General features: G+C 39.0%; 1 protein-coding gene across 1 annotated transcript in view; it reads right to left on the bottom strand.

The window, feature by feature from the left end:
- Positions 1 to 559: 559 nt before the first annotated feature.
- The window catches only part of VEPH1 (ventricular zone expressed PH domain containing 1), a 213639-nt gene continuing 199803 nt past the window's right edge, over positions 560 to 14395 (bottom strand). Inside the window, exons 13-14 of the mRNA XM_030842369.3 lie at positions 5276 to 5412; positions 560 to 1307 (exon numbers count right to left, since the gene is read on the bottom strand). Of these exons, the coding sequence (XP_030698229.2) occupies positions 1071 to 1307; positions 5276 to 5412 (374 nt within the window). The 3' untranslated portion in view covers positions 560 to 1070. The remainder of the gene's footprint in view (positions 1308 to 5275; positions 5413 to 14395) is intronic.

Here is a 14395-nt window from a genome sequence, read left to right as displayed (position 1 = left end):
TTCTGCCTACTACAGCTTAATTTTTTTTAAATTATGGGTAATGGCAAAAACCAATAAATGTTTGTAATTTGGAGATATTAAAGTGCTGAATACAAAGAAGAAACGTATAGAACTTTAAAATCTCAAAGTTTAATGGAAATGACACATATTTTGAAGATGGGAAAATGGTTTTCTGTGCTTACCCTGGCTTACACTTACTGCCTTGGGCAGGAGAAATATCCAAGTATCTAAACTTTAGATCATATTATATGAACCTAAAAGGAATAATCAAATAAGCAGTTTGAAGGACATTTAATTACATAATTGGCTTAATTTGAGAACCATTTTACAAAGTGTTAGCCTCACTTGTATTAGGAGAGGATAAATGTAATTATATTTCCGTGAATAAGTTATATGGTTTTCCTCAGTGTTCATCAATTTGACTTTTCCTTGTAGGTTTTTTTTTCTTTTAATACTTTTTCTTTTTTTTTTTTTGTGGTACGCGGGCCTCTCACTGTTGTGGCCTCTCCTGTTGCGGAGCACAGGCTTCGGACGCACAGGCTCAGCGTCCATGGCTCACAGGCCCAGCCGCTCCGCGGCATGTGGGATCTTCCCAGACCGGGACTCGAACCCGTGTCCCCTGCATCGGCAGGCAGACTCTCAACCACTGCGCCACCAGGGAAGCCCCTTCTTTTAATACTTTTGACAGATTATTTTTCATCAGAAGTACGTAATCTTCCCTTAGGATAGGTAGTTCAGGTATCTTTTAAAGTTGTTTTCTTACAATGTACAATAACATGTCTATGGAAGTTTCTAGATCCCTACTCTCCCCTTTCTGGCTTCATACCATCTGTAGCTCCTTTTCCCACATGCCTCACACAGCTGTTCTGGAGTTAATGCAAATGCCATGTGGATCTGAAATGTACTCAGGATCTTGCCACTTTTAGGTCCTGATTCTTGGGGAAAACTGCTCCATTGGTATTTAATAAAAAAACAGCATGACATGGTGAATTTATCTCTTTTTCCTGACATTGGCAATGACAGTGCAATGCCCATTGTATACAACTGGTGTGAGGTCGGCTTGCAAATCCCTACAGATATGTGGTTACTTCCCTACTTTCCCTCTCTTTTGCTTGGGCAACTGCCACATTGATGCACTGGAGCCACTCTTCTGCATTCTTCTCATCCTTGGCCTTGAAAACATAGCTTTTATTGTCTGTGAAGATTTCGAAAGCCCGAGGGAGAGAGCGGTCCCTGCGTTTCTTGGCCACAACTTTCACACTCTGTACTTTGCTGAGTTCTATTGGTGAGTCATCAGGATCATCTTTCTGAAATGCATGGGAAGGAAAGAACATGAGCTAGCTTTCAACAGCATGGAAAGATCTCTGGCTCCCGGAGAATTTTCTAAGAGGATCAGAATCCTTTCACTTCGTGTGGCTTAAGACCTTTGTTATTTTGGGTGCTAAAGCCTCAAAGAGTCATTAGAGCAAATGAAGGAGTGAGCAACTGGCTTTTTGTTGTACTATCTAGGGTTGAAACAAAATAGCCAATTTATAGAAAATTATTATACAGTGGGATTGGGAAAAATACTTGATTCATATTTCTTTGACTTTATTTCATTTTCTACTGACATTAACACTGTATTAATAGAGCAAAATGCAGCAGTACAATTTGGCGTAATATTAACTCAGAATCTGAGATAATTTTACAGGCTTGACATTTAATTTTCTTTTGTGTTACCTCTGAGAAAGAGGTATTAATTGAACAAACAGGGTTCCAATGTTTAAGTCGATGAAACTGTTTTTGAAACTCTCTTGAGCTTTGGAAGCATGATTTGTCCACAAACATTAAGGGAAGGAATATTTAATGATGTCACATTTTCTTTGCATTAAAGCAGATGCTTAAGGATCTCTCTAACACCAGAGTCATCATGATAGGCTAGCATGAATATTTTTAAGGAGTCAGATACTTCTTTAAAGCAATTTCAGGTCTTTAATATTCCTGAGCCCATTCTGTCCACTGGAGAATGTACCTGTGTTTGAGAATCTTGCCTACCCTCCTTTCCCATCTCCCTTTCACAATCACCCTTCTCTCACTTTGCAGTGGAAAGGCATCCTTTTCACTCGTCCTAAACTTTCTATGGTGTATTGTCCACCTTGGAAAAATCTCAGGAGCATCAAACAAAAAGAGTAATTCAAAATACTGATGTCAGCAGAAGAGAGAGTCCAGAAATAAACCCACCTATGGTTAATTAATCTTGAACAAAGGAGGCAAGAATATACAATGGGAAAAAGACAGTCTCTTCAGAAAGTGGTGTTGGGAAAGTTGGACAGCTGCATGTAAGTCAATGAAGTTAGAACACACCCTCATACCACACACAAAAATAAACTCAAAATTGAGTAAAGACTTAAACATAAGACATGACACCATAGACCTCTTAGAAGAGACCATAGGCAAAACATTCTCTGACATAAATAGAACCAATGTTTTCTTAGGTCAGTCTCCCAAGGCAATAGAAGTAAAAACAAAGTAAACAAATGAAACCTAATCAAACTTACAAGTTTTTGCACAGAAAAATAAACCATAAACAAAACGAAAAGACAAACTGCAGAATGGGATAAAATATTTGCAAATGATGCAGCTGACAAGGGCTTAATTTCCAAAATATGCATACAGCTCATACAACTCAACAACAAAAAAACAAACAACCCAATGGAAAAATGGGCGGAAGACCTAAATAGACATTTCTCCAAAGAAAAAATACAGATGGCCAATAGGCACATGGAAAGATGCTCAACATCGCTAATTATTAGAGAAATGCAAATCAAAACTGTAATAAGGTACCACCTCACACCAGTCGGAATGGCCATCATTAAAAAGTCTACAAATAACAAAATGCTGGAGAGGGTGTGGAGAAAAGGGAACCCTCCTACACTGTTGGTGGGAATGTAAGTTGGTGCAGCCACTGTGGAAACAGTATGGATGTTCCTCAGAAAACTAAAAATAGAATTACCATATGATTCAGCAATCCCACTCCTGGGCATATATCTGGACAAAACTGTAATTCATAAAGATACATGCAACTCTATGTTCATAGCAGCACTATTCACAATAGCCAAGACATGGAAACAACCTAAATGTCCATCAACAGATGAATGGATAAGGAAGATGTGGTACATATATACAATGGACTATTACTCAGCCACAACTACCAAGCTCACGCACCACAACTACTGAAGCCCGCGTGCTTAGAGTCCATGCTCTGCAACAAGAGAAGCCACTGCAATGAGAAGCCCACACACTGCAACGAAGAGTAGCCCCCGCTCACCGCAACTAGAGAAAGACTGTGCACAGCAACGAAGACCCAGTGCAGCCAAAAAAAAAGTGAAAAACAAGACACTATAGTCTTTTAGTTCTTACTTTAAAATGCACATTTTCCTCATTTACAAGAAAATCCCTTTATGATGTGGCTGAAGCTTCAGCTGGACTGCTGACCACTGCATGGTTACTGTCTCCCTGGGGATGAGAGGGATTTTGCTGTGGTCTTCATGCTATATTATATTATTTCCTAATATTTGAGCCAAATGTTCTGTCATATTTCTGGAATGTCAAACCATTATTTCCTGATAAAGATGTCAAATAAGTTAGCCAATTATACAATAGCTTATTCTCTAAACTTTATTAAAAAGCTCCGAATCAAGAAGTATAAAGGTCATTATTTGAGTTCAGGGAAAACATTCTTATGCACTAACTCTACTTTGTTAATGCATAAGAGGGATCTGAAAAATCACTACATCTTAACTTTTATTCTGATTTCTTTAATAAAGACAGGAAATTCAAATGGTCATTTTAAACACTTTAAAAATGCTTCAGTGTGAACTTATGCTAAAAAAAATGTTTCCTTAAACCGCCAATAACTTTTCGAATTGAACACACCATTATACTTCCCATTTAAAAAGACCTTCAGCCCATCTGTATATTTTATAAAACACACAGATGAAGAAAGTAACATGAGTTCAAAATAGATGTCACCAAAATGTTCTTTTTCATTCAAAAAGTTAATGTGAAGTCTTATTAACTAAAAGAGCGTTGATCAGAATTTGTCATAATCCAGATACACCATACTTGATTCCTGTTGAGTAGTAAGTTCAAATAAATTTTGTAACGAGCACTCCAAAGATATAGTGCATGTGCTCTTAGTGAAATGTAATTTTTAAGTAATTTAACACTCTCATTAATTAATTCAGACACAGTTTGGTTTGCCTCTGACCCTGTATTTTAAGTGTACATGGGAAGCTGGACAGTGTACCCATTTAAGAACATGCTTTGGTGTCACATTGCCTGAGCCTAACTCCAGTTTTACCCTTTCTCACCTTACTGGCTCTAACCTTGGACAAGCCTATCAGTCTCTTTGTGCCTCAGTTTCTCCATCTATAAAACGGCAATAACAATAGTGTTGTCCTCAAAGGATTGTTCCGAAGATAGATAGAGGCAATCCAGTGTGGCATGTGATAAGCTCTGATAAGTTATTATTATTATATCTCAAAATGGTCAAGAAGTAGGTCAAAATTTCATGCTCCCTGATCTGTAATGAGTAGAGTTTAATGATAAATAAAACTGATTTGAAAAGAAAGGGATAACTTTGCATTGTTGATTGCAATAGAATATTATTTCACAAGTTTCCCACTGAAAATTCAGAATATGAATATTTACTGAGCATCCTACTTCAGATTGAAAAGTATATTAAATGAATATTTATTAATTCTTTCAGAATTCTATTCTATTCATTAACTGAATATTAAATGAAAGAAAGATAGTAATATTTTTCCCTAATCAGAATTGAATTTGGTTGACTACAAAAAGTACTTAAAATAAATCAGCCTTTTTTTCTTCCTCCCTGCCTACTGTCTCCTTCGTCAGGTCCCCACCTCCAAATATAACCTTCAATCCTAAAAGAAGTCAGAGTCAATGTCATAAGCCACACATTTATTTAGGTGATCCACAAGGAAACAGAAGGTACGGTATTCAAGTCGAGATCCCCGGGTACACCTTCTGTGGTTCGTCTTCTAAAACTTAAGTTAACCAAAAAACCCTCCCGTAATAAACTGAAGAGGTACAGTGAACCAACTAACACAGGAATGAACAGAGTAGACAGTCAAAGGGGCATATATAATAAAACGACACTGTAAAATGGAGAAGGAAAACATTATTGGCCTTTTAACTCAAGACAAAATGCCTAGCTGGCAGAGATCAAGACCTTAAAAATGCAAGTGTAAAAGATGGTAGGGGTACTTACAGACTTTCCTTTTTGAAACAGAAGTTGATTTCCAGCCAGTGTAAAATAGCGGGTTTTCCACCTTTTGATGAACTTCCATCTGACTTGCTTCTCTTTAAGTTTTCCTTCTATGAGAGGCTGGCCATCTTGATTTACAACTGTTGAAGGTAACAGAACGATCAAGCCATTTATTTTCCATTATTTATTTGGCAAGTGATCAAAAGTCAGAATTGTACAGTGAACCAGACCCAGTAAGTACATTTGGATAGTGGGCTAACAAATTATTAATTTGGTTAACCTTCCCCCTTTGTCCCTAAAAGAATGCACAATTTAGATATGATAATGGAAAAGTGTTGAAAGCCCTCACTGAGATTTGCAAAAGGAACATAGTTCACGAAAAGAGCATTTGGTTAGCAGTTTTTTTTGTTTGTTTGTTTGTTTTTTTGGTATGCAGGCCTCTCACTGTTGTGGCCCCTCCCGCTGCGGAGCACAGGCTCCGGACGCGCAGGCCCAGCGGCCATGGTTCACGGGCCCAGCAGCTCCACAGCACGTGGGATCCTCCCGGACCGGGGCACGAACCTGTGTGCCCTGTAATGGCAGGCGGACTCTCAACCACTGTGCCACCAAGGAAGCCCTGGTTAGCAGTTTTGTAAGGTTCATCCAGACATTCAGCTTTCTGTGCTTCCTAACTCCTTTGTTTCATGGTATTCTGTTCACGTGAACTGCTTAGAAATATAACTTTATAAATAATCATAAACCAAGTATACTTAGCTATTTGGCAGCAAAAGTCAATGTAGTGCTCCAAAAGATGTGTTTTTCTGAATCCTTAACAGATGCAAAGGCAAACTTACCTAACTCTTTTGAACATGATTTTTCCACTCTGGTACACACACACTCTGTCTCCACTGTCCATATTTGAATCTTCACCTAGTTAAAAACTGATCGTTTCATGTTTCAACTCAAACGTTGCTTCCTCTGGGAGACCTTTCCCAAACCCAGACTCGAGTGACTTTGTCTTCTACACGTTCTCAAAGCAACTGGCGTGTTTCTTTTCTATCAGGTATCATCATTTGTAGATGATTATTGGTATTTACCTTATTAATGTCTTTCTTTCCCATTCAACTGAAAGCTCCATGAGGGCAGGGTCTTTGCTTTGTTCACTATTGTTACATCAGGCATCTAACCTAGTATGGAGTCTATAAATTTTTGTCGAATGAGTGAATGAATGGATTCATTTTACACTGAAGTAGAGTGTGTATGATTACACATAACCATAGAATTAGAAGTCCGGTTACAATGTCAGAAGTTTAAATGTTGAACTGAAGAATTCCATTTGTTTTACCAACTACATAAGATTCACTCTTCAAATTTCAAAATCATGTGAAAGCATCTGATTTCTGGGGAGTATGACAATATTTATTTATATACATTAATGTTCAATTTTCATAGCACCTTGAAAGTGATGAAATTTGTTCACCACTATGAAATTTGGACAGTACCTCTTTAACCATATGAACACAACCTATCCTTCCCATCTACCATTTCTCTTATCTAACGTAGGTAAAAAAATTACCTCAGACAGGGGATTTGTCTACCTTAACAGCACTGTTGGGTTAAGAATAATGCAATGTATAGTTTTTATAAACAAAGTTCTATTAAAGTTAATCTAGCTTTTTTCCCTTCTTGTCTGATGACTAGTCAATTGGATGTTCCATTGTCAATCCCAAATTAAGGCTAATAACTGAAACAACATATGAAATATATTGTTAGATAGTGATAGGGTTATGATGAAGATAGAATAGAGAGTGAGTGACTTGGGGGTTGGTGCACATGCATTTAAGTGGTCAGGAAAGAGCTTGCATATTTGAGGTGGCATTTAATCTGAGGCTTCAGTGATGAGAAGTGTCCCTCATTTTCTGCGATGCTCCACGGTGGCTAGTACTAGGTATAGCATAGAGGGTATGGAAAGCAGTCACTCAAGAATCATTGACAATCAATGTCAAGAAAATTATCTCAGTGTTCTGCTTTGCTTTACTAGGAATCATCTGATTTAGAGCTTTCTTAAAGCTAGTATGCTCTTTGCAAATTTAAATTTTCCATAAACACAGTGCTTGTTTCCTTTGTGCAGCAGGTAAAGCACTTAGGACACCATGTCTTCCCCACGTGCTACTGGTCCTAGAGGGCAGGGACAGCCTGCTTGCCATGTGCTCACAGTGTCGTCCTGGGCTAGGGGTTCCATGAATGTCTGCTAACACGTGCTGTTGAGTCATGAAGAGTACAGCAGCCTGTCTGGGAGGAGGAAGGGAAGGTCCAATGGAGTTCCAAGAGGAGAAAACAAACCAACAAGCAACTAAGTAACAACAAGGAAAAACCCAAGCCAAAAATAGGATTAATTTTTTTCTAAAACACCCATTTCCTATGCTTTCAAATTAGAAAAAAATGCTGATCTAATTGTAATGTTGAAGGATTTTTGAATAACAATTCAGAAGAGTTAGATTCGAGTCCTCTTAACCACTGATTTCTGCTCAGCAAAGAGGAAATAATAATCGCTCCCACCTGCTTTACAAGGATGTTGAGAGATCAAAAATCAAAATAAAGAGATTTATGTGAGGACACTAGGTAAGTAGCAAAGAACTACTACCCCTGCCTCCCTCTTTTATTAAAGAACGTACTTCACCTTTTGTAACCACATTGCTGTCTTGCCATTTTTAATGGTAAGATGATTTAATATAATGCAATGTCATTTTTTTTTCTTTATAAATTTATTTATTTTTGGCTGTGTTGGGTCTTCGTTTCTGTGCAAGGGCTTTCTCTAGTTGTGGCAAGCGGGGGCCACTCTTCATCGCGGTGCGCGGGCCTCTCACTGTCGCGGCCTCTCTTGTTGCAGAGCACAGGCTCCAGATGCGCAGGCTCAGTAGTTGTGGCTCACGGGCCTAGTTGCTCCGCGGCATGTGGGATCTTCCCAGACCAGGTCTCGAACCCGTGTCCCCTGCATTGGCAGGCAGATTCTCAACCACTGCGCCACCAGGGAAGCCCCTGCAATGTCATTTAATAACAGAATATTTTTCCAGTCTTTCTCCCATATTTACTCAAAGAAACATTTGAAATAGTCATGATATCTGAGCTGATTTGAAATCACTATTGGTTTAGGTAATATTTAAGCACGTGTGTCCTTCTAGATCTGACATAGGGAATTAGCTACAAGAACTTCTCCTCAACACAGATCCAAATCTCAAGGCAGGTCCAAATGGTTCACTTTAAGTGTATGTGACAGAAGTCGCACTTGGCAAAATAGTTAAGGGAATTGTTTGAGACATGGAGTGGCTGGGATATCATACCCACATACCCACATGCCCACAATGACTGTGAGAGACTCCAGAGAAAATGATAGGCTTACTGGAGAACAAAAGGATGAAATGCTGCTAAGTGAAGACTTTTCACTGTAGCCCAGTGAAAGTGGATCCCAGGGGAAAAGTCCATGGAAAGGATTTTAGGAAGGAAATGTTAGCAGCACTTTAAACTAGCTGCATGTTAGGGCCTTAATTTAGGCATCAGAGTCGGCTTCAGATAATATGTAAAAGTCAGGCTATCTGTAGCTGTAGGATTAATTTAAAAATAGTTTCAAAAGGCAAAAAAAAGACTTAAATTTTTTTCCAGTGGCTATCCCAGGTCCTAAAAAAATTTTTTTTTTATAATTATGTCTGGCTTATGCGTGACTGGCCATGTGTCCTTTTAATAGGCCTATTGCCCATAGCATGTCCTGGTAAGCAATAATTCTCATATGATATTGCAGTTTCTTCATGGTCAAAACAGGTAACTAATTCTTTCTAAGGATGATCATATTCCACTTGAAAAATAACATGTGGAATGAGCCTATGAGGGAATGATTGTGTGTCTAAAACTATCTTGTTTGCACATAATGCATAAAGGATATTTAAATATTTTCTCTCTTGCCAATTAACACATAATTTCATTCAAAGCACCACAATTTGGCTAAGACATTCTTTACCAACCAGGATCTGTTCCTTTTTTAAATTATCAGTTGGCTGAAAAAACTATGGAATATTAAACTGAATTCTCTAGTGCAATTGGAACCCAAACTATTACCGTGTTTATCAACTTAAAAGTCTTTTAGAATGCTAATACAAATGGTCATATATTAATTGTATTCGTTTTGTGCACCAAGAGTTGAAAATATTTATGTTGATAAAAGATGAAATTTGAAGGTGTTAGTCTTACTCAACACAAAGTTGGTGAATAAGAGTGAAATAATATCAGACCGGATACCTTAAAGCAAGAAAGAATATTCCTCTGTTGATCTACCAACGATATCCAGTCATCTCACACATAATTTTGAGCACAGATAAGCTGTAAGGCACTGTGTTTGGATCTGAGGGGGTCATAAAGCCCAGCTCAGAGAGAGCTTGAGTTTATCATCTTGTGGGGAGATAAAGTATTTTACGAATTTGACAACTCAGTGTAGAGTTTGGCAAGTGCCCCTGCAGAAGTAAAAGCCAAGCATTACAGAACTCAAAGAAAGGAAATTCTTCCAGCTGGGAGAGGGTGACATGGGGGCTGGGCCCCCGCTGAAGAAGGGAGAGAGGAACTTCTAGGAGGAGTACAGAGAAGACCTGAGGTAACAAGTGGGACATGTGAGGGAAAGTGCATGAAAAGAAAAAAACTTAAAGAAGCTGGAAGAATCAATGAACTCAGAAGCAAGTTCACTTCTTTTGCAAGTAAAGCAGTCACTTTGGTCAAAGTCATGAGCTGAAGGTGGGGGATCGGCAGGCGACTCAAGACTTTTTGGTGTAAGATCCAGGAAAGAGATTGGGTATCAAATAGTCATGGGAGGCCATATTGGACTTCATTTGAAAGTTCTTCTGAAATTCCATTAGAAAGGACCCTGCTTTTCTTAAGGACCAAGGAGGGGCCTAGAGCCTGCGAAGGTCCAGCTAGCACAGACATGAAGCCTCACAGACCCCAGATGGGATCTGCTATGGATCAGGCATGGCTGCAGCAGGAAACGGGGGCACCTCAAGCTGGGCAACTGAGGGCAGTTGATAAAGGGACTACTTACACAGATGTGGGCAAGGTGTAGGAAAAGCACCTTAGTACTCTGGGGCCAGGAGCCAGGAAGAGGCATAACACCCCTCTCTGGCTGAAGAGGAAAGCAAAGAGAACAGTTAGGACCCAGAAGGAGACCTGTATGCAAGAGCGCTGCCTGACAGGAGTTGTGGCTGTGGATTGAGGACACAGTCAACCTGCGGTGACCAAGCAGGGAGGGAGTCGGGAATAAATAAGCAGACCTCACTCTGCTCCCTCCCTCTGATCTCCTGCCAGAATGTAACTGAAAGCCAGAAGTAAGGAGAATGGAACACCCTGGGAGGCACCTATTCTAAACTGGGTGTAGGAAGCAGAAAAGCTTCTTGGAGAAAATGTGTCTGAGCTGAATTCTGAAGGACAAGTAGCAGTGATGAAGGTGAAGTGAAGAAGGATATTCTGGAAAAAAACCCCAAAACATATGCAAAGGGCTGAGGCCGACAGAGTGGGCATGAAATGCATTCTAGGAACTGTCACTCATTCTTTGTGATGGAACCTGGTGGGGCTTGGCAAACAAGAGATGTGATGTGAGATTCAAGAAGAGACTCATCCTGAAGATCCCTGGACATCGTGCAAAGTGGAAGCTAATACTTTGTAACATAACATCATAAAAAATAATAATTTCTGTAATCATATAACCCCTTTATCTCAAGAGCACAAGAGCTCAATAATTCAAGGTCTCCACCTTGTTTTAAGATCTGTTGCAATTGTGGATATGTTTTTAGCCAATTATAATTTAGTTAAACATAGTGTGTTGAACGCCATGTTTACTCCTTACTATAATAAATCATACAGGGCTGTACCAAAGACTTTCTCTGGCCTAGGCCTAGGGCTGATGAGGTAAGGGCAGTGACTTTGGAGTCAGACCTCAGCTGAAGCCCAGAATCTGTTACTTTAACAGCTGACTTGTCTTGTACAAGTTGTTTAACTTCACTGAGCTTCAATTTCCTCTTCTCCAAAGATGTCATGCTTAACAACAGGGCCACTGTGAATGGCTGTGCACTGCACAAAAACACTCAGCCAAGGGGTAAGTAGGGGCTGAAATTCAGCCCGAATTTTGCTGTTTAAGTCTACACCCCCAAGTGGACATCATCCACCATAAATAAAGGCACAAAAATGCTGTAAAGGTTAACAGTAGCCTTGCTTAACTAAGTCCTGGTACATAATAAGGGGTCAACAAATAGTAGCTACTATCATCATGATCATGACCATGATCATGACCATAAAATCATCAACATCTCTTACTGTGATGATGAACAGGTGGTTTTTATAAATACCATATCCTAATGACTTTAGGATAAAACCCATCTCCCTCCCTCCAATTAAGGATATAATGAAACCTATACTATATTAAAGTGTTAGGAACAGTGAGAGAATTCAGAGTAAGACAGGAAACCCTTTTAAAGTTCAAGGACTGCAGGCTTTGAAGTTGAGGTGTCACAAGCAATTCAAAGAGTCCCAAAGGGAGGTGAACTCTTCTGTTGTTGAGTAACAGATCCACTTGTTCACAAAGACTGCCATATTCAAGCTAATCCAATAGTGGATTGGGCTGCACTGGGAGCCTTTTCCACATCATTGGTGGTCGCTCCCTTTTATTCCAGAGTTCCTGCTTATTCTTATGACAGTAGGTGGTGACATGTCCCCCACTGTTAACTACTATTCACATTGTACCGACCTCTATCCATACCCAGAAGTTCCTTGTATGTATGCTTTCTGGCTTATGCAACTTTTGTCTTGAAAATATTGCATTGTACAAGAATAATTAAGACGGTTGTGAATTTAATTTGTGATGTTCGAATTCTTAGATATTTTTTCTTGATTGTTAAAGACAAATACCTTCAAAAGAAGGCATATTCTGGAAGAAAAAACGTCAATCTCAAATATTTAGTTTTAAAAGAAGAACTGAGAAAAAGTATAAAGTCTTTTAAAAACTTTTCCCTTGAAATGACTGCTTCTGGGAATTACAACTCCTGTACAGTCTGTGGGGAATTATTTTTTATGTATTGAGAGTCTCAACTTTACTTCAATTCCCTTCTATGGTTTTACTGATTTTCTTGTATGTGTGCCAGTTCTAATAAAGCCAACTCTAATTACAGAGGATATGCTTAAAGAGGGATAGAATCATTAAATGAGGAGGTCATAGGAGCCACATTTGGTAGGCTGAGCATCTGTGGTTTCTGAAATCACTGAGGATTGTAACAAATGGCATGTTTCGTATGAATATCCAGGCAGTGTTTTAGAAGCCCATATTTCCTTACAGTAGTAAATAAACGAGGCGGTATCATCCAGCATCCATTTTGTAACATTCTACAAGATGCGTGGGGCCCAAAAAAGGACAAACTCATTTTGACAGCAGCCCTTTGAGGGCACTTTCACATGTGCCGAATGGCTTCCTTTCTCAGTAATTTCATACCCATCAAAATGTAGTCCGCTTTCTAGGCTTCTCTATTAATCACTGAAATATTGTTCTAAAAAAAGCCTCAGAACTACTCTTTTATAAGCTTGTAGAGCAGTGTTTCCCAAACTGTGTTCTGAGGGCCACCTACATCAGAATTACCTGCTGGCTTCTTAAAATGCACGCTACAAGGAACCACCCCAAACCTACTGAAGCAAAATTTTGGGGTAGGGTGAGGGACCCTGCGTTTTTAACAGGATCCCCAGGTTATTCTAACATAGCTCAGGAACTTCTAGGAAATGATAGTAGCCTCATGGTAGATGACAGTAGTAGGTCGTACAATATCCAAAATAGTAAAACTGCAAAACCAATAGTGGGAAGAAAATTGTTATGACCTTTCCATAAAATTAAAGAATAGGATAGCAGTATAAGATCACATGCATGTCCTTGGCTTAAGTTAATAGAGTTATAGAAGAAAATGTTCAGAATCAATGTTTGTGGAATTTGGCTTACTTATGGTTTCATCAGTGAAAGAAAAATTCTAAGGCCACTTGCCAAGAAGGTAACCTGCTCAGTAAGTTCTGAGCAGTAAGTATGGTCACCTTTGTGCCCTTATGGGAACCTATCAAAGAAGACTGGCCCAGACTTGCCCAGTAATGACTGACAGGGACCAATGGGAAAAGATCAGGGGTGGTAGAAATGAATGGAGAGAATTGCTCAACCTTATTCTTGAACTTTGAATAAAAAAGGGTTCAAAAAAAAAGGGTTCCATACACACTTCCCATGTTGGTCCCATGCTGTCATCTCATTAATATGATGTCATGGATAGGTACTGCTGGCAACGCCTGACCATAGGATTTTAGACAGTTTAAAATGCTGAGTGCTTTCCGGCACGGCCTTGACATTGTACAGCTTTCTTTGTATGGAAACAAATAGATCTGACACACTTGTACCAGCTCTGTGATAAGGAGGGTCACCTTGTTTGGGCTGTACAAGTTGCACACGTTAGCCATTGTCCCACCTGCATGCACGTACATTCTTGGTGTTTAAGAGCATTCTAAGGTGTGTCTACACTGCTTTTGTGGAATTACTTAACACAATTTCCATCTGGTGTGGTTCAACACTTGGCCTCAAACCTTTTGGCAATAAATAGAAGTTTTACAATGTCTGCATTGGAAGCTTCATCTGTATCATATACACCATAACACTGTGTGTATTTGACATACATACACACACACACAATAACTACTCTGTTAAATAAAATGATCTCTCATAGTACTTTTGAGAAGAGCTTACTTAAGAAAATACTGTTTATACAAAGAATACGTTTGGCACAAAAGATACACTGCAAATGTCATCATATGAATACCTTGTTTCTCTTACAATGAATTACTGTGAATTCATTCATTAGTTTTTTGTCACCACTTGCCTAAGAAAAATTTTACTAAAAATTTTTTGAGAAAATACAAAATTGGTCATTCATTTATTTGGCAGATATTTATTGAGTACCTACTGTGTGCTAGGGGCTGAGGATAGATGGATGAGGGGGACTCCCTCCATAGAACTTGTTTACTGCAGGAAGTAGACATTAATCAGATAATCACATGCAAAAGCCAACCAAATGAAAGAATAACAACAACAAAAAA

The sequence above is a fragment of the Globicephala melas genome, chromosome 4 (assembly GCF_963455315.2).
Source record: "Globicephala melas chromosome 4, mGloMel1.2, whole genome shotgun sequence".
Taxonomy (NCBI): domain Eukaryota; kingdom Metazoa; phylum Chordata; class Mammalia; order Artiodactyla; family Delphinidae; genus Globicephala; species Globicephala melas.
This window is presented reverse-complemented; position numbering and strand designations above follow the sequence as displayed.